This window comes from Staurois parvus, unplaced genomic scaffold, assembly GCF_062004578.1.
Source record: "Staurois parvus isolate SC_StPar_1 unplaced genomic scaffold, SC_StPar_1.0 ptg000053l, whole genome shotgun sequence".
NCBI lineage: Eukaryota > Metazoa > Chordata > Amphibia > Anura > Ranidae > Staurois > Staurois parvus.
This window is the reverse complement of record NW_028317849.1, coordinates 2,162,160-2,182,500: the sequence shown is the minus strand read 5'-3', so window position 1 is coordinate 2,182,500 and position 20,341 is coordinate 2,162,160. Positions and strand designations below refer to the sequence as shown.

At 43.4% G+C, this 20,341-nt stretch overlaps 2 protein-coding genes across 2 annotated transcripts in view; one reads left to right on the top strand and one right to left on the bottom strand.

The window, feature by feature from the left end:
* The window catches only part of LOC149470068 (mast cell protease 1A-like), a 54,140-nt gene extending 51,518 nt beyond the window's left edge, over positions 1–2,622 (top strand). Inside the window, exon 5 of the mRNA XM_089667143.1 lies at positions 2,275–2,622. Coding sequence (XP_089523269.1) covers positions 2,275–2,427 — 153 coding nt within the window. The 3' untranslated portion in view covers positions 2,428–2,622. The remainder of the gene's footprint in view (positions 1–2,274) is intronic.
* A 9,093-nt stretch (positions 2,623–11,715) lies between these two features.
* LOC149470067 (guanine nucleotide-binding protein subunit alpha-15-like) overlaps positions 11,716–20,341 on the bottom strand; it is a 114,364-nt gene continuing 105,738 nt past the window's right edge. The window contains exon 7 of the mRNA XM_089667132.1: positions 11,716–16,276. Coding sequence (XP_089523258.1) covers positions 16,047–16,276 — 230 coding nt within the window. The 3' untranslated portion in view covers positions 11,716–16,046. The remainder of the gene's footprint in view (positions 16,277–20,341) is intronic.

The following is a 20,341-nucleotide window of genomic DNA, read 5'->3' as shown; positions in this document are numbered from 1 at the left end:
TCTGTAGCAATACACATCAAACTGGGCATGTGCAGCTTGCCCCCAAGGCTCTGTTCTATCAGCAAGGATTGGGGACAGTAGAAGAAGGGGTGGATCAGAGAAAACAGGATCAAACAGTGTTTTTACACAATGCAGAGGATTAACCCCTTAGGTTCCACAGTGAGCATAAAAAGCATGCTTTACTGCATATACAGCCTGACTCCACTGTTGTGGGTTTAGTAACACTTTAAGAGGTGCATGAGTCCTAACAATGAACTCTTTTTTTTTGCTCTCTCTTAAATAACCATTGAAAGCATTTTGTTATATGTGTCTGATACGTTCAAAAAACAAAAAAAACACATGTTGATCATGCCGGATATGCAAAGCGGTGCTATGTCTTGTACAGACTTCTTGGGGTTTATTTACTAAAGCTATAGTGTGCAAAATCAGGCTCACTTCTGCATAGAAGCCACCGAGCTTCCAGGTTTTATTGCCAAAGCGTAACTGAACAAGCTGAGGTTAGAAGCTGATTGGTTTCTCTGCAGAAGTGAGCCTGATTTTGCACTCTCCAGCTTTAGTGAATAAATCCCCTTGTGTTATCCCAATACATCTAATTAGCCCTTCTAGTTATAATTTTACAACTACAGAATGATTTGTCTTCCATGTTGTGAAAAATGTTAAATAGCTCATACTATATATATTGGCAGTTTCTGTGGAAATCAGCAAAGGAAAGGATTACTTTAAAGGTCTTCAGTGCTGTACTCTTCTAACATCCGCATGTACAATTACATTGGAAATCAAATGCAGATATGACTCTTACCAGTCAAGATTATGCTGGACACATCACCTGAGCGAATCTTGTTTTATTATAAATGACAGGGATGTGAAAACCAAGAATTTACATTCCAACCATGTAGTTCCACTAGGAATAATATTACATTCAAGATAACAACCCCACCTAGTGGCAGAACTACTAAACACAGTATAATATATGAGAATGGTTGTTGCACATATGTCTATGTACAAATCGTGCTAACCCTTCCTTTGTATAGACCCTAACTTACAATTAAACATGGGTGTTGATTTACAGGAAAAAGCAACAAAGCCTCTTCTTGGTTGCTGTGTAGACTGTCCTATCCAGCTCTCCTTGCTTGCTTATTGACTACAGAGTGGAATGGCTGAAGAGAACTGAAAGGGCAGACTACTTGCCACAAGGAAGAAAGTAATCCAGTCCCTTAAAATGGAGTTCCAGTGAAAAAAAAAAGTAAATAAAAGTCAGCAGCTTCATAAACTGTAGCTATTGACTTTTAAAAAAACGGACACTTATGCTGGCCATACATGGGTCGAAATTCTACCAATTTTTTTGTCCGAAAATCGGACCTAAGAATAATCGGACGATTTTTGCTCTGTTAGTGGGTCAATGGCACCGGGCGATTTTTGTGGTTCCTCCCCTTTCCGGTGATCAGATATGTGGGAAAATTTGTGAGAAACGACCAATTTTTGACTCAATGATGGTCAAATCGTACTATCGTTTTTCCGAAAAGAATATGCGCATGAGCCGTGACCTGGAAGGAACAGAAGTTTCACCTGTTATATGGGGTGAACTTTATGACTTGGTCGGCCTATTTTCTAAATCATTGATGGCACCATCGGATTACCGAGCAAACGAGTCGATTTTCGGACAAAACATCGTTCGAAATTCAACCCATGTGTGCCCTGCATTGCTTGTCCCTCGATCCCACGGTGTCCTCCCTGAAGCCAGGTTCACCAGCTGTCCTGTGTTCCCGGCGCCGGCATCTTCAGAGTGGGTACCCGGCTGTGACAGCTTGTGGCTTCACTGCCGGGTGGTCACTGCGTATTGTAGTATATTGTGTGTAATATATATACAGCATATATAGATAGATATTGAAGATATTCAAACACATACTGTTCATTCTTGGATTACATTCTTGGATTACACAAGAACTCTTTGCTATGTTAATGTTATGCAAGGTCACCTTGGTATTTGGGGAATAGCCTGTTTGTCCCAGAAGACTATGGGGAGAGAAGGGTGGGAGGACTACTGGTGGGAGAGGGTACCTGTCAATTTCCGGTACCCGCTCCCCAAAGGTGCCAATCCTTAACGGGGAGTGAGGGACCAGTCTTTAAAGCAGAACTTCCCCTTTTGGGTGGAGCTCCACTTTAAATACCAGTCTGATAAGCCTGTTGTGGCCCTAGATGTCATACCAGTATTTATTAAACCTGTCACATTTATCTTGATTCACCTAATGCCATTTCTGTACTCTTTGCTTGTAGGGAGACTCCGGAGGGCCTCTGATTTGTAAAGGGGTACAGGAAGGTATAGTGTCATTTGGTTATCATCACCCCCCTGGTGTCTATGCAAGAGTTGGAAAGTACTTGGATTGGATCAAACAGACCATGTCAGAACATGAAGACCCAAAACTCTGAACAATGCTGTTTGTGCATAATTTGCCACACCACATTTATTTTCCTTTCACAAATTTCTGATTTTCATGGTAAAAAATATGTACAGTATATGAACATACTCATATGTTAACATTAGTACTGAAATGTAACAGGAGTCATGAATGATGTTTGGTCAGATAATCGCAGTCATGATTAATAAAAAAGATTTAAGCAGCATTATATGCTTACATTATATAGGTACGTATATTCAGAGCCAACCTTACTTTGATGATGGGATGAATAATGATAAGCTAACTGTACAGAATGAGGTCACAAAGAAAATGAAAGAGAAGCTGCAAAGAAAATGAAACTTTCCCTTTCTGCATCATGCAACAACATGGTTTCAATCAGGGGCGGACTGACAACTCATGGGGCCCCCGGGCAATAGGAGATCATGGGGCCCCTGTGTCCTTGCCCAAACTCAAAAAATCCTATGAAAAAGGTACCAGGGGCATCTCATGGGGCCCCCTACTGACCCCGGGCCCTCGGGCAGTGCCCGAGTTTCCAAATGGTCAGTCCGCCCCTGGTTTCAATCAAGATGTGACTTTAGCAGTAGGCCACATGAGAAGTACTAGTAAAGGTAATAGGCCGATCAACCCAATAGGCTGAGATAACCCCTGCCTGCTATAATTACTGTTCCCATTCACCTTCAAGTTTTGTGTATTGCTGTCCATCTTTGTATATTCCAGATCCTCCTTTTGCATTATTGATAATACCATATCAATAAATTAAAAAATAAATAAACAACAGGAAGAGTGAAAACCTCTTCTAATGACCATAGGGGGAATGCAGAACCAGGGACTCGAGTACAGAGGTCTCTCCAGGTGAGTCCCTCAGGTTTTTCTCTCTAACATCTACCAAAAAAATAAATGTCAGTTTTGGGTGGGTTGACCCTTTAACCATTTGCCCTCTATTGTATTTACTCCCCTTCCTGACCAGACCATTTTTTGTGATACGCCACTGTGTTACTTTAACTGACAATTGCGCGGTCATGCAACGCTGCACCCTACTTAAATATATGTCCTTTTTTCCCACGAGTAGAGCTTTCTTTCGGTAGTATTTGATTGCCCTTGCATTTTGTATTTTTTGCGCTATAAACCAAAAAAGACCAATAATTTTGAAAAAAAAATATTTTTTTCTTTTTGCTATAAAACATATCCAGTAAAAAAATTTTAAAAATCAAATTTCATCATAAATTTAGGCCAAAATGTATTCTCCTACATGCCTTTGCTAAAAAAAAATCCCAATACGTGTAAATTAATTGGTGTACATGAAAGTTATAGCGTCTACAAATGGCGGTATATATACTGGATTTTTTTTTTCATACTAGTAATGGTGGGCATTCTGACATGGGGGGGGAAACTGACCGTCACTGACATCACCAATACAGTGATCAGTGCTAATGAGTCCTCATGCACACTAGACATTTTTACATTTTTATTTTTGGCTTTTGACATTTTTTTCTACAGCCAGTAAACTCCCCAGCATGTTATCGTATGTGTCCATGCACACATAGACTGTAATCAACATTTTTTGGCTTGGACGTTTCTTGGCTGGAAAAAAACCCCCAGAACTAGTGGGTTTCTAGAGGAGTTTTTTAGCTGTAAAACTGCTCTAACGCTGACAAATGTGGCAAAACACAGTAAAAAAGCGGGAAAATGCTGCTAATCGTGGCAAAACACTGCTAAATGCTAATGCAAAAACGCTAGAAAAGCTGAAAAACTTTACACAGCTTACGTTACCAGTGTTATCAAAACGCCCAGTGTGCATGGAGCCTCAGAAGCACTGACAGGTTACCAATGACACTGGGCAGGAAGTGGTTAACATCTGGGGTGATCAATTGGTTAACTGTGTGCTGTGTGTGTTGTACTGTGTGCTTTACTAGGGAGGCATGCTGTTTTGTATTGCTGTGCTATGCACAGCAATACAAAGCAGCATGCTGGAGCTTACAGGGGGAGATCTGTATTGTTTACATACAGACCTCTCCCCCGTCAGTCATAGTCGATGGTCACTGGGTGCCGACGTGGAATCTCCGGCCAGGTGATGGACAGCTGTAGCATCGAACGGTGGCGTGGGTAGGGGGCGCGTGCGCCCCCTACCCAGAAATACAAAATCATGTATATAGACGTGATTTTGTGCAGCCCTGCCGCCCTGTAGCAGTAGTTCTGCTATAGGGCGGTCAAGAAGCGGTTAATTATGCCATTTTGGCATATTTATTAAATTCACAATGGATGGAGACCCAACTAAAAAAAATATGTGCATTTTGCACATGATAACAAAGGTAAATAAACCTTTTATTTAAGCATAGAACTTACACACTTCCTTGTTTTATTAAGTAGTATAGTTCAGATCTTTGCAGTTACATGTGGTGTATTTTAAGGTAGCTCTAAACCCTAACTGGATGACTTTACGTTTACTAAAACACTGTTTTTTTCATAAAATACTGTTTTTAGAATGTTTTCATTGATTGTTTCATCTCCATGCTGCTGATCTCCTACAACCTTTTTCACCCACTTTCTGTCTATATTAAAGCTGTCCTTTAGCAAGTGGGGTGAACATACAGTGAACAAGTAGCAAGTGAACATACAGTGGGGCAAAAAAGTATTTAGTCAGCCACCAATTGTGCAAGTTCTCCCACTTAAAAAGATGAGAGAGGCCTGTAATTGGCATCATAGGTAGACCTCAACTATGAGAGACAAAATGAGAAAAAAAATCCAGACAATCACATTGGCTGATTTGGAAAGAATTTATTTGCAAATTATGGTGGAAAATAAGTATTTGGTCAATATCAAAAGTTCATCTCAATACTTTGTTATATATCCTTTGTTGGCAATGACAGAGGTCAAACGTTTCTTGTAAGTCTTCACAAGGTTGGCACACACTGTTGCTGGTATGTTGGCCCATTCCTCCATGCAGATCTCCTCTAGAGCAGTGATGTTTTGGGGCTGTCGCTGGGCAATACGGACTTTCAACTCCCTCCAAAGGTTTTCTATGGGGTTGAGATCTGGAGACTGGCTAGGCCACTCCAGGACCTTGAAATGCTTCTTACGAAGCCACTCCTTCGTTGCCCGGGCGGTATGTTTGGGATCATTGTCATGTTGGAAGACCCAGCCACGTTTCATCTTCAATGCCCTTGCTGATGGAAGGAGGTTTGCACTCAAAATCTCACGATACATGGCCCTATTCAGCAATTGTGCCAGTCAGTGCCCAACAGTTGTGCCAGTCAATGCCCAGCAGTGCCGCCAGTCAGTGCCCAGCAGTGCCGCCAGTCAGTGCCGCCTATCAGTGCTATCAGTACCCATCATCAGTGCCCCCTATCAGTGCCGCCTATCAGTGCCACCTATCCATGCCACCTCATTAGTGCTGCCTATCAGTGCCGCCTATCAGTGCCCTTCAGTACTGCCTATCAGTGCCCATTAGTGCTGCCTATCAGTGCCCATCACTGCTGCCTCATCAACGCACATCAGTGAAGGAGAAAAATTACCTGTTTGCAAAATTTTATAAAAAAGAAACAAAGAAACTTTTTTTTTTCAAATTTTTTGCACTTTTTTTGTTTATAGCGCAAAAAGTAAAACACCCGGCGACAATAAAATACCACCAAAAGAAAGCTCTATTTATGAGAAAAAAAATTATAAAAATTTCATATGGGTACAATCTTGCATGACCGCGCAATTGTCATTCAAAGTGCGACAGTGCTGAAAGCTAAAAATTGGCCTGGTAAGGAAGGGGGTATAAGTGCCCGGTAGGCAAGTGCTTAACTGGTGGGTGTTGGCAAATTGCACTAATAGTGGGACTATCTTAAAGAGTATTGTTAAAAACCAGGAGTGCATTATGCACAGGGTGCAGGGTCCAAGAGTGTGCTATGTACACGCAGTGGAATTCAGATGTGCACTGCATACAGAGTGCAGAGCTCATTTACAAGTTTTACAGTCTCTGTTGGAGAGCCAGCCATCGTCTCCTTAGTGTACTACCCCAGATCCTAGATGAACTTCTCCTCTTCACCCAGCAATCTGGAGGTATCCCTTAACAGGGGATCCAGTTCCTGTCACTTTAAGAGATGAGCAATCACTGGTAGGTGGCCAATCTAATTTCCCACCAGTTTGCTCCTTCCCCTATCTGCCCAGGGGGTGCAGGTGTACTCACTCAGATCCTCTTCTGTATCGCTGGTGGGTTGGTGGCTGCTACCAGGCCTATTGGCTGGGCTGCTCCTTCCCTGCCATACAGGTGGTCCTCTCTCAGGGGGCCGGTGAGCTGTGAGCTTTCCTCCTTTCCAGCTCCAGGCCTGCAGGTGGGCCTCCTCGCAGCCTCATTCCTTCAGCCTCACATCTTCCTTTGTAAATTCCACCCGAACTCTCCTGCAACTGAGCAGGCTCCAACATGTTTAGGGGGGTCCCAGCCCCTTGCCAAGCCTCCTGTTGGGGATTGGCCAGGATCCCTCAAGAGTGCAGCCAGCCACTCCTCAAATCCACCCACTGCCTCTTGGGCCTTCCTCCAAAGCCGTAGAGTAGGGGAATATTCCAGAGGGCCTGGCCTGCAGAGCCTCTCAGCTCCTGACCATGATTTGACCTTCAGGCTTTTACACCCAGGCTGCTACTCAGCCCTCCTCACTGACAATTAAAACATTAGCTCCCCCTAGCTAAACTAGGAGGGTGCTACACATAATACACTATGGGGTCTACTTTGCACTGCCCTCTTTGTGTTTCCTTCTCATAGGGATATGTAGGGCAGGGAGGACTCTTTGCCAGCCACCAAGAGAGGAGCACTGTCACATGTAAACACAGAAGCCAGGTTTCTGTGTTTACAAGTGACAGTAGTGAGAGGTAAGCACAGAGCTAGTCCAAAGGTGGGAGAACATCCAGTTAAAAAAATCCCTGCCTCTAACAACACGTCTTCACACTGAGGAGATATCCACACATACAGTTGTGTTCAAAATAATAGCAGTGTGTTGAAAAAAGTGAATAAAGCTCAAAATCCTTTTAATAGCTTTTATTTCCATACACATAAATGCATTGGGAACACTACACATTCTATTCCAAACCAAAACATGAAGAAAAATATATCAAATTTGTGTTGTTCCTCTAAAAAAAATTGAAGAAAAGTGAATATTAGACTGTTCAAAAAAAATAGCAGTGTTTGTATTCTTCTTTACAAACTCAAAAACATTCACTATATACCATATTTTTCGCTCCATAAGACGCACCTGACCATAAGACGCACCTAGGTTTTAGAGGCAGAAAACAGGAAAAAAAAATTCTGAACTAATGGACTGCAGACATAGTAGAGGAGATGACCAGAGACTGCGGACAGTACAGGGATGACCAGAGACTGCGGACAGTACAGGGATGACCAGAGACTGCGGACACAGTACAGGGATGACCAGAGACTGTGGACACAGTACAGGGATGACCAGAGACTGCGGACAGTACCGGGATGACCAGTGACTGCGGACAGTACAGGGATGACCAGAGACTGCGGACAGTACAGGGATGACCAGAGACTGCAGACACAGTACAGGGATGACCAGAGACTGCGGACATAGTACAGGAGATGACCAGAGACTGCAGACACAGTACAGGGATGACCAGAGACTGCGGACAGTACAGGAGATGACCAGAGACTGCGGACAGCACAGGAGATGACTGCTGACCTTTGGGGAGGGAGGGGGAGCGGGTACCTGAATTTGACAGGTACCCGCTCTTACTTCCGCAGAGTTTTTTTTTTATCTTACCTGTTCCTCTATCCAGCCGCGCGCTGTCTTACCGGCTTCTGTAGTGTGGGCGCTCGGCGGACAGACGGATGCCCAGTGCGCATGCGCGAGAAGCGCTGCGCTTTGTGATTGGTCCGGCGGCTTCTGGGATCTGTCATGTGTCCCAGGTACCGCCTTACCATTCACAAAGAGCACTGCTTCTTGCGCATGCGCACTTGGGACCCGGCTGTCACGCACACTACAGAAGCCGGGAAGACAGCGCGCCGCTGGATAGAGGGACAGCTAAGGTCCCACTGCAGAACTGAGCGGTCGGCCCGGTATTCTGACACGGCGGCGGTGGAAATGCTCTATATTCGCTCCATAAGACGCACTGACATTTTCCCCCCTTTCTTGGGGGAAAAAAAGTGCGTCTTATGGAGCGAAAAATACGTTAAACTGAAAAATGTTTGAAGATTTTGCTTTCCTTTGAATCACTTAATTAATATTTAGTTGTATAAGCACTGTTTCTGAGAACTGCTGTACATCTGTGTTGCATCAAGTCAACCAACTTCTGGCACCTGTGAACAGGTATTCCAGCCCAGGATGATTGGACGACATTCCATAGTTCTTCTCTATTTCTTGGTTTTGCCTCAGAAACTGCATTTTTGATGTCACCCCACAAGTTTTCTATTGGATTAAGATCCGGGGATTGGGCTGGCCACTCCATAATGTCAATCTTGTTGGTCTGGAACCAAGATGTTGCACGTTTACTGGTGTGTTTGGGGTCGTTGTCTTGTTGGAACACCCATTTCAAGGGCATTTCCTCTTCAGCATAAGGCAGCATGACCTCTTCAAGTATTCTGATGTATTCAAACTGATCCATGATCCCTGGTATGCGATAAATAGGCCCAACACCATAGTATGAGAAACATCCCCATATCATGATGCTTGCGTAACCATGCTTCACTGTCTTCACAGTGTACTGTGGCTTGAATTCAGTGTTTGGGGGTCGTCTGACAAACTGTCTCCGGCCACTAGACCCAAAAAGAACAATCTTACTTTCATCAGTCCACAAAATGTTGCGCCATTTCTCTTTAGGCCAGTCAATGTGCTCTTTGGCAAATTGTAACCTCTTCAGCACGTCTTTTTTTCAACAGTGGGACTTTGCGGGGGCTTCTTGCAGATAGCTTGGCTTCACATAGGCGTCTTCTAATTGTAACAGTACTCACAGGTAACTTTAGACCTTCTTTGATCTTCCTGGAGCTGATTGTTGGCGGAGTACTTGCCATTTTGGCTATTCTTCTAGCCATTCGAATGGTAGTTTTTCGCTTTCTTCCACATCTTTCAGGTTTCCCCTCTCCAATCAACTTTTTAATCAAGGTACGCTGTTCTGAACAATGTCTGGAACGACCCATTTTCCTCAGAATTTCAGAGAGAAATGCACTGTAACCAGCATGTACAACATTTGCTGCCTTCCTTCCATAAATAAGGGCAATGATTGCCACCTGTTTTTCAAAGAATGAATGATCTCACTAATAGAACTCCACACTGCTATTATTTTGAACATACCCCTTTCCATTACTGATTCAATTACACAGAATCAGCAGCATGCATGTCATGACTGTTGGGTCTGTTGGATTTCTATTACTCTACTACACCTGCTAGTAAATTATTTGCCATGTAGAAATATCATTTCTACCAAAAACAGTGATTGATCAAGTTAGTGATGTCTGACTGCTATTATTTTGAACACAACTGTACTTTCAGAACTGCATTAAGACCTGTCTATCAAATCACCCATCTTGGCAGAAAAGGTGGAGTCTGCCACATGTTCTATTCAATTTGAGAAAGTCCACGGGTCTGATGGCTTCACCTTATCATAATACAAAATCTAACCCTCAAGTTCACCACGGCATTTAATGCTATCCTCAAGGACAGGTCCTTTCTAAAGGACACACTCTTGAAACACTTCTGTTATGTATCTTATGGAGGAGCCTGATGAGGTGAGAATTGCCTCCCTTAAACAGAAGTAGCTCAAGGGCAGGGAGTGGCCTACTGGATATAGATGTAAATAGTAAGGTAAATAGTCATGGTGCAAGAACTGGTGACTAGTGCAAAGTCAAGCCAGGCAGAAGATAAGCAATAGGCGGGCATATCAGGTACAGCGATGGCAGCCAATGCATGGTCAGAGTTCAGGCGAGAGTCTGTGTCAGAGAAGCAAATCAGGAACAGAAGGAGGAGACGGAAGAGTAGTCAAGAAACAGGTTAATACCTGCCTGTTACAGGTTAGTAACAGGCAGATGAGCAGGAGCAGGTCAAGGCAAGCTAGGTTCCCTTCCATTTGTTTAAATACTGAACTTCACCTGTTAGACAAAGCTGGATCTGGGTGACTCAAAACAGGTGTTGTAAACAAGATGTTTAGCTGATAGAAAGCTGACTGGGCCTCAAAAGTCTCAAAAAAATGGCCTGTTTGGTAAGATGTGCGACAAGAGTGACAATTACAGAGAACCCTTTGATAAATTTACAGGAAAAGTTTGCAAAATCTAGGTAAAATAAAATCAAGATGTCATTCAAATAAAGAATGAAAAATAGATTTAGGAAGTCTTTGAAGTTATCATTAGTGAAGTGATGGAAAGTAGCAGGTGCATTACATAGTCCGAAAGGCATTACTACCTATATACATAGCTTCTGAATTGGGTGCCAAAAACTCATCAAGCGCACCAAGTTATAGGCACCTCACAAATCCAGTTCAAGCATCAGTAGAAGTTGATATCAGTTTTTAACAGTTATTTAACTGGGTTCCCAGTTCTCCACATATAGTCGAAGAGGTAAAAAGCTGGATGAAGGTGTGAAGCCAATCTGCAATTCCAGCCTGACACATTCCGGTCCTCTCCAAGTAGATGACACCACCCATACTCTGGTCCTTTTAGTGCTCCATGCATGGTGACCCACTCGGCAGCTAAAACTAAGTGGGGCAGTGAAAGATATCAGCCAGTTGGGCAGATCCACAACCTGATAGGGAGGTCTCCAGGAGTCCCTGTTTTCCCAGGACTGTTCCTCCAATTAATCATGTAGCCCCTCCATCCCTATCACACTTCTGTGACTAGCTTTATTTTAGATGCTTTCTCAGCAATATTCTGACCAAGGTGACTCAAAAGATCTAAAACTCACAAGCTGATCATTTGCAATTGAAGACAGACATACTGTAAAATGCCTGCTTAAAGTATAACTAAAGGCCCCCATTAGGGAGATACACCAGCTCTGTTTGTCCTGTTTACCATTATCATTGAAAGTGAAAGTAAAAGAAAATCCAAAATTTTAAGTTGCCCAAAGGAAAATAATTAAGAGTAAATCCTCCAATGAGGGCCCCAAGGGATTGCCTTAATTTTTAGAGGTTTCCTCTCACTTCCTGCTTTGGATTTGGGACAGGAATTGAAGGTAAATCTTCCTTCACTTCCTTAAGGTAAATGGGGCACAGATGGCAAAAAAAACCTGACAAGGGTTATAACTTTCCCTTACTCTATGCAAAATGAAAAACTAAGTTTTGCCTATAGTTCTAGTTTAACACCAATAAAGTAAACCAATGAAAAATGAGTTCTTTATTTAAGAAAACAAAATAATAGGACAGAAGACAAAAGTACATAAATTGCTATGATAATACATTGACAAGCGAAAACTATAAGTCACACAACTATTTGGGCGTTAAAGAGTAACTTGCCACTAAAGATTTCTCAAACATGCAGCAACTCATTAATTATATAAAGCATTTCAGCCATGACTGTTAGTGCACTAATTAAAGTTGCAGTATAATATAGACTCTAGACACTGACATATTGAATGCTCATCTTCAGTTCTCTTGCACAAAGCAGTGTCAAAGACCTCCTGACCTTAAGCAGGTTATATTGTCAGATGCTTAAAGTGAACCTCTGCTTTGTCCAAGCAGAATATACTGACTCCAGACTCCATTCATCTGCCAGGAGTGAGATGAAGAAGCATTTTATCAGCAGCAAAACCAATTTCTACTACTCCAGTTGTATCTATCAGTCCATTCTGTCAAAGACGTCAACCTCCTATTCAATGATGCAGTCATCCTTTTATTTAGACCAGGGGTATTGAATTAAAATTCAAGGAGGTCCGGTCATTTTCTTCTGGCTGAGGTCCAAATAGGGTGTGCCCATCATGTGCCCCCTTACATTAGGTGTCGCCATCAGCGTGCTACGTTACATCCAGGGGCGGATTGACAACTCATGGGGCCCTCGGGCAATAGGGGATCATGGGGCCCGTGTCCTTGCCCAAACTCAAAAAAACCTATGAAAAAGGTACCAGGGGCATTTCATGGGGCCCCCTACTGACCCCCGGCCCTCGGACAGTGCCCAAGTTTCCAAATGGTCAGTCCACCCCTGGTTACATGTATTCCCATCACATCAGTTGTCCCCATCAGAGTGCCACTTTACATCAGATATCACGTTGCCACCTCTTGGCGGCAGCGCTGCTGGTGCCGTTCGTGGACCGCGGTCTGCCATTTAGTGACCGCTGATCTATACTGTCTTTGTCAGATGCAAATCAGAGCTTACACGGAGCCGAGGACTGTATTTTGTGGCCATGTGAAAGTATTGAGACATTTGCCAAAGACCAATGCTGTCTCATGTGGTAAAGAGGAGTAGGTTACCTACCCAGACGTAGTGGGTATTTTCTTTGCTCCTAGCATCTGGACAGAGCAGTAGCTGAGCATAGGAAAGGTATGTGCTACTAGACAGCAGAGATGAGCTGAGGCATGTTCAGATCCTAGTCCAAACCCACCTGAGCTATCCCGCCAGGATGCTGTTACTGCACAAAGATAATCCTAAGTTGCCAAAGCAACTGTACACCTCTTACTAGCTTGGCCTTGCCACCAGGGGTGGACTGACAACTCATGGGGCCCCTGGGCATTAGGGGATCATGGGGCCCCTGTGTCCTTGCCCAAACTCAAAAAAGCCTCTGAAAAAGGTACCAGGGGCATCTCATGGGGCCCCCTACTGACCCCGGGCCCTCAGGCAGTGCCCGAGTTTCCAAATGGTCAGTCCGCCCCTGCTTGCCACTGTCCAGTAAGAATGCCTCAGTGGCCAAGGGGATGACAAGTGGCAGAAACCCAAAAAAGTGAAATCAGACGTGGGCAAGGAAAATGATTTTCTGTCAAATAATGGCAATTTTAGGCATAATGTGATGTTTGCAATTATGCAGAATTCCAAGTTTATAACTGAATACTTTTTCATTTTATGTTCAATCTTGGAGACACAGATCGCAAGAGTAAATGAAAAGGTTTGTTTATCAAACCATAGCATGATCACACACACTCACTATACAAACCAGCATGAATACAACTATGGCTTGTGATTTTCCTTGATGGCCGCTTTGCTTTGTTATGCTCTGATTGTGTGTGTGATTGCTGATATGTGTGTAATTGGCTATTTCAGCCTTGTTATTAGCTTATTAGGCAATAAGCAAAGTGTGGTTATCCTTGGCAGTTAATCAGAAATGTGCTTTTTTTCAGTAGCCTGTCTACACAAAGATGTTGAAGTGGAACTTAACCCATGACAACTTGATAAAAAAATAATGTTCTTCAGCAAGGAACATACATTCTATCTTAATAATTCTGCTACAAAATTAGTGTGTGTGTGCTGTAAATTGCCCCCAGCATTGTTCTTGTGTCTTCTTAGTGGAGGCTGCCATTTTGCTGAAGCCCAGAGCTCCTGAGCAGCAGTAAATCTTTAGGCTGTCAACAGATCGGCCTCTACAAATTCAGCACAGTGCCAAATAATAGAGAGCAACTGAGCATGTGCAGGGCAGGGTGAGACAGTTTATTGCTCGATTTGTAACAGTATAGGCACTTATTTTTAATGCATTATGTAGCTATATCTGCAAAAGGGGCCAGCCTGAAGTGATCTAGCAGAACATTATTTTCTGACTAAAGTTCCACTTTAAGGTCTGAAATGTGTTTAGAAGAGTAGGTAACTCCAACTATAATTTTTTGTATTCTTTACAATTTTTTAAAGTAGCAGCTGACATATTTTTGAAGGTGCAAGCTGAAGGGTTGTCATACTCATGCCTTCTTTACTGAGTCAATAAACCAGAACCAGTGCTGGGTTGGGGGGGGGGGGGGCAGAGGGGGTACGTGGCTTCCAGCTGCTCCATTTTTCAGCTGCTTGATTAACAGGAGTAATGGGCAGTGCCACTCCTGTCGGGGAAAACTGTCCACCAGAGCACCCGTCTGCAGTTTCCTGTTGGCAGAAGTGACTGAGCCAAGATGTGAGCATTGTCACCGTCTCATCTACAGTGGAATCCCAGTGTCACAAGGCACTAGGCCGAGCATCTCTTGCTGGTTGCAGATTCTGCAGGAGCTTTCCAGGACATCCTTGAGGATTGGTGAACGGGCAGAAGCCCACATTGTGTACACTCTTCACTAAGGGGCACTGCATGCAGACACCTTTTACACCTTGCACCTGCTTACAAGTTTGAGACCTTTACCTGGAATCATTTACATAAAATATCTATTATTGCTGGTCACCATTGCACAGCCATACTTTGGGCCCTTATTGAACTAGCTGAAGATCCAGGACATCCCTTTCACCAAGATTCTCCTTGATACTGCTCATACATTTAAAATACAGAGTGTGTTGTTTTTCAGGACCTGTGGCATCAGTATTCTGAGGGAGCAGGCTGACACCATAAACTTTTCCTCTCCTCTTCTCTACCTGAAGTCAGAGGCCCCCTACTGACCATATTTGAAACCCTGTTCATTTATTGTGTTTATCTCTGCCAAGTTCACCTGTGTTCACAGTTTGAGTTTCCAGCAAGGTGTTTTCATAAACATACCTAAAAGAGGTATTTTCATAAACATTATTTACTGTTTACTGACTGAATAATTCTCAGTAAATACTCAATTGCATTACTGCATTTAAGTGTCTGTGCAACTGTTTCCTGTGCGCATTATGTCTGAACCCAGGGTGTCAGAGGTGTCAGACAGCTTGAAAGGTCAGGGCAACCTTTGGGGGCACACGTCTTACAGCGGCCTTCGTGAGGGTAGCTGTGTCTACTGTGTTTGGAAGAGACGCCCACTGAGAACACACTTCTTTCTCAATGCAAGTGCCTCACTTGCTGATACAGATGCTCTGCCTCGTGCACTCCTACACAATCATGCCACACTGTAAGACCCCTGGTCCATCACCTTTTACTGGTGCAGTATTTCACTTTGGACAAGAGAGAAGACTGATGTTCCCCAAGGCCAAACTTAAAGAGAGCCAAGCTTGCATTTGACACCTGTATTTTGGACATATTCCTCAAAAAGTGTTACAGCAAAGCAAACTGTAACAATCAGCCTGCAGCCTCTGCTACCTGCCCAGTTTGCGATCTATGGGTTACTGACCCCTGCCCCCCTCAAAAAAGCAATCTTTTACCTTTCTGAAAACATCTGAAAGCATGCAGACTTGTAGGTGTATCTTGCTTACCTCTTACTGTTATATGTACAAATTCCAACTCTCATAGTCAGTTGTGAAAGCCTTAGTCTGCATTCACATAGATTTTTTTTTTTAATTTATTAGGCTACACCAATTTTTTAAAGCTCCACAAATACAGAAATGGAAGCTTGCTCAGAAAACTCCATCTTTTGGACCCACACACAGTTGCCAAATGGCCTGTGCATCTTTCATGGCCTGTGAAAATCCATCATGCAAGGAAGCCATATTGTTTATGAGATTTGACTCCATGGACTCATAGGTCAGTCAAGCCCGTCAGTCTTCTGTCAATTTTTGTGCATGATATCTATTCAAATAGGTAAATACTTAACAAGAGGTGCACCAATGTCCAAGATACAATTCCTCTATGTTTGTGCAAGTGGCAGATAAATAAGGAAGCAAATTAGGATTTTTGGCAATGGCGGTCATACAATTCCAAACTCTATAAGATACTTTCGGAGTACATCTTCCTTTGTGTATTCAAACACTCTTTGGATGTTTTTAGTTTCCGTAGCACAGGTCTCATGAATATAAAGTTTGCGCTCTGCATCTTTCTTGTCCTTTCCTGAAAGATCCTGTGGTTTTGTTTTATTAAAGATATCTTTGTAGGACTTCCTGATAAACTGTGTAGCAGCTTGGGCATCTTGACGAGGACCTAGAGATAAAAAAAAGAAAATTATATCAGCTGCATATTACTTTTTTTTTTCTTTGTCTCTATTTGTTATGTGTTGTGCCCCTGCTCAGGGGGGGCTAAATATAGTATATGGCTTTGCTGTAACCAGCTGTGCTGCACTTCATTTTAAGGTATGATTTTGGATAACCCTACACTGGGTGGCTGATTGCTTCTGCCTGCTTTTGGAAGAATATTCCAGAAATACTTTGGGAGGAGTTATGAATAGTAATCTGACCCTAGCCAATACCCTAGGTGACCCAGAAGATGTGGCTGGGGAGAATATAAATATTTGGGAGAATCTGATCAGAGCTCCCTTTCCCTGGGGCTCTTCCCCTGGGACGGAGTCTGTGTTTGTGTGTTCCAAATATCTACTGCTGCTAGGCCTCAGCATGTGCTATGGACTGAGGGTCTAGGTCAACATTCCTGAGGGAAACTTGCCTGTGGAAGTTTGGCTGAAGAGGTGGGGCTTTTTCTGCCTGTAACTCCAGGTGTGGAAGTAGATTGAGACACCAGAAATTGCAGCAAAGGACTGTGACTGCTCACATAGGGTCTCAGATTGACTAGCTGTCCCCTTGTACACAACACTATTTTTGAGGCTGCTACTATAGGGCCTAACACTGTTGGAACTAGGATTTTTTAGGAAGCTGCCCTCCAAGAACTGTAAGTACCTTTGGATATACTGCACCCTTAATCCCCCTCGCTGCATGTTTCTGAAGATCTGCAATAAAAGATAAAAAGACCCCCTAGACTGATCCTGAATTTGTCGGTATGCTTCTGGGATATAAAAGCAAGTAGGTAGCCTCTGAACAGGCAAGGTTGACCCAATTTATTTCCAGCAACCCCTCCAGTGGTTAGCGCTACATACAGTATATTTACCATTGTCATCAAAGTGAAAGAAAATACTGATTTCTTCCAGGGGCGGACTGACAACTCATGGGGCAATAGAGGATCATGGGGCCCCTTAGTCCTTGCCCAAACTCAAAAAAGCCTATGAAAAAAATACCAGGGGCATCTCATGGGGCCCCCTACTGACCCCGGGCCCTCGGGCAGTGCCCGAGTTTCCAAATGGTCAGTCCGCCCCTGGTGGGGACACTAGTACTGGTGATCCTGGTGACCACTAAGGATTGTCTCTCTTCCTGTTTTGGCTATGGGACAAGAGGTTAAGGAATTATACCTAGTGGGTAAAAAAATCTGAGGTTATAACCAGGGGCGGACTGACCATTCGGGCATTGCCCGAGGGCCCGGGGTCAGTAGGGGGCCCGGTGAGAGGCTCACTAGACACAATTCAATAAGCGGTATCTTACTGCATCCGAGTATGCGGTAGGATACCGCACATCATTTTTTTTAAAAAAAGGTTTGAATTCACCAATAACGTTACTAAAATACTGCATGAGTTATTTTATCAAGTCATGCGTTATTTTAGTAGTGAAAACTATGTGTTAATGTTTCAGCTGTCAGCGGGCTTCCCCACTGACAACTGAATGTAAAAGAAAGAATTGCCGGCAATTAAAAAAAAAATTTAAAAAATGGAGTGGGGTCCGCCGTTCATCCATACCAAGCCCTTCAGGTCTGGTATGGATTTTGAGGGGAACCCCCATGCCAAAATTTTAAATAAATGGTGTGGGGGTCCCCCCCAAAATCCATACCAGACCCTTATCCAAGCATGCAGCCAGGCAGGTCAGGAAAGGGGGGGATAAGTGATCGCCCCCAAAGCACCTTGTCCCCATGTTGATGGGTACAAGAGCCTCTTCCCCACAACCCTGGCCGGTGGTTGTGGGGGTCTGCGGGTGGTGGTTTATCGGAATCTGGGAGCCCCCTTTGGTAAGGGGGCCCCCAGATCCCAGCCCCCCTCTCATGTGAATGAGTATGCGGTACATGGTACCACTACCCATTCACACAAAAAAAGTATAGTGTGAAAAAAGATAGGAGACAGTCTTTGACAAGTCCTTTATTGAAAGAAGAAAGATAAACAAATGTCCCCCTGAAGTAGATCCATTTTTTTTCCTTTTTCGAGTAGCTGTGGCGGGCATCGTGATTGACATTGGATCTACTTCGGGGGACATTCTTTTATTTTTCTTCTTTTAATAAAGGACTTGTCAAAGACTGCCTCTTGTCTTTTTTCACACTACACTTTTTTTGTTTGTGAAAGGGTAGCGGTACCATGTAGACCATACACATTCACATGGGGCAGGCTGAGATCTGGGGGCCCCCTTCTTGGCTCAATAGACTTCAATGGAAACACTAAAGAAAAGGCATGTAATGCGTTTTTTACTTGTTTTCATGCATTTGCAGCATTTTTGGTGTGTTTTGCATTTTTAATCTGCCACGCAACAAGTTATCAAAAACGCGCATACAAAAATGCAAAACGCACCACAAAAAGCACTGCAAACCGGACAAAATGCAAACTGTGAACCAGGCCTGAAATGCATTGAAAACGCATAAAAAATGTACACATGTTGCAATATTGATGCGTTTTGTGTTTTAATCTGCCCAGCAACAAATTGGGCAGAAAAATGTAAAAAACGCAAATTGCATAAAAAAAGCATCAAAAACGTGTGCAAAAACACACTGCAAAACGGAAAAAACCGTAAACTGCATTGGTGTGAACAGGCCTGAAATGCATTGCAAATGCATAAAAAAAGTACGTGTTGCCTTTTATGATGCATTTTTTGTTTTTAATCTGCCCAGCAGCAAGTTGGCCAAAAAAAATTCAAAAAACGCAAAACGTTTAAAAAAAGCGTCAAAGACGCAAAACGCACTGCGCAAAGCACTGCAAAACGGACAAAACACAAACTGCATCGGAGTGAACCAGGCCTGAAATGCATTGAAAAACCCATCAAAAAAAGTCACGTGACCGATGAAATATGCACCCTAAACGTGGTAAAATTGCAGCAAAATCATAGTACGATTGCAGCAAAATCGTGCATTTTCGCCATTATCGGCACCTTTTTTCCTATCGGCAAAATGTCAATAACAAGATTTTCGGCCAATACATTTTGGCAGTCAATATATTGGTGCATTCCTAGTAATAACCCTCCCTTACTCCCAGTCATTTGTTGTTACTTCCTCCAGGCCAGATAGGACAGCTTCTAGAAGCAAGCATCTTCAGGATTCCTCCCAGGAGGGGAGATTACTGTAGCACTCCAACCACTAGTCCCAAAGGCCCAGGAAGAAAAATAGATTGTTACAGCAGCATCCTCGTAGGGAGGAATCCCTTGAAGAAAGTGGCTGTGGGGTCTGTCAGCTTTTTTCTTTCAACCCCCCTGATTGAACAAAAAACCCCAAACATGTATACCCAGCTTTAGCTGGCCTCAGTCCACTGCTTCCTACAGATCACACAATCATACATGAGAAAATGGGAGAAAATGCTGAAGCTCTACAGAGTTAAATACAAATGTAATTTACAATAACTGAATATAACAAATGAAATAGATAGAGAAAACAACAGACAAAACAATATACCCCATCTCCAACAGCTGTATTATCCATGAGGTTCAAATTAAACCTATATGCCCCTGCAACAGGCCAGGTGGATAGCATATTTGGTCTTACCTGTGCACCGACAGATCTTGTAGGCAGATGGTGTCTGATGAGTAATCATGCCAAGCCCCAATAACTCACTACAGATAATACAAATTCCTTGTGCCTATTGCAATCCTTAACAATGGGGCAAGCTATTATGTTATCCATTACCCTGCCTTGGGATGGGGGGCAAAGCCTCTACCTTGTCTAGGGCTCCATTCTGACCTAAAGAACAGCTTCATATTTGGTGACAGTTTCCTTTAATACAACACGCCACCCTACTAACTGCAGGCAACCTTCCTTCAGCTCCCCTCCAGTGAACTTACCACCAAAATAGTCCCAGCTGGCTCCCCTATTTTTCAATGCGAGCTGCTGCCCTATTCAGCTAGCCATTAATAGCTTATTTGTGGCTTTTTTCAGTAGACCATGCAATATGTATACCACACAAATAATTTATTAGTGACAGTTTTGAATCTGGGTGCCCGCTGACTGTGTGAAATCTCCACCTGCTCACCCTCTCCCCCA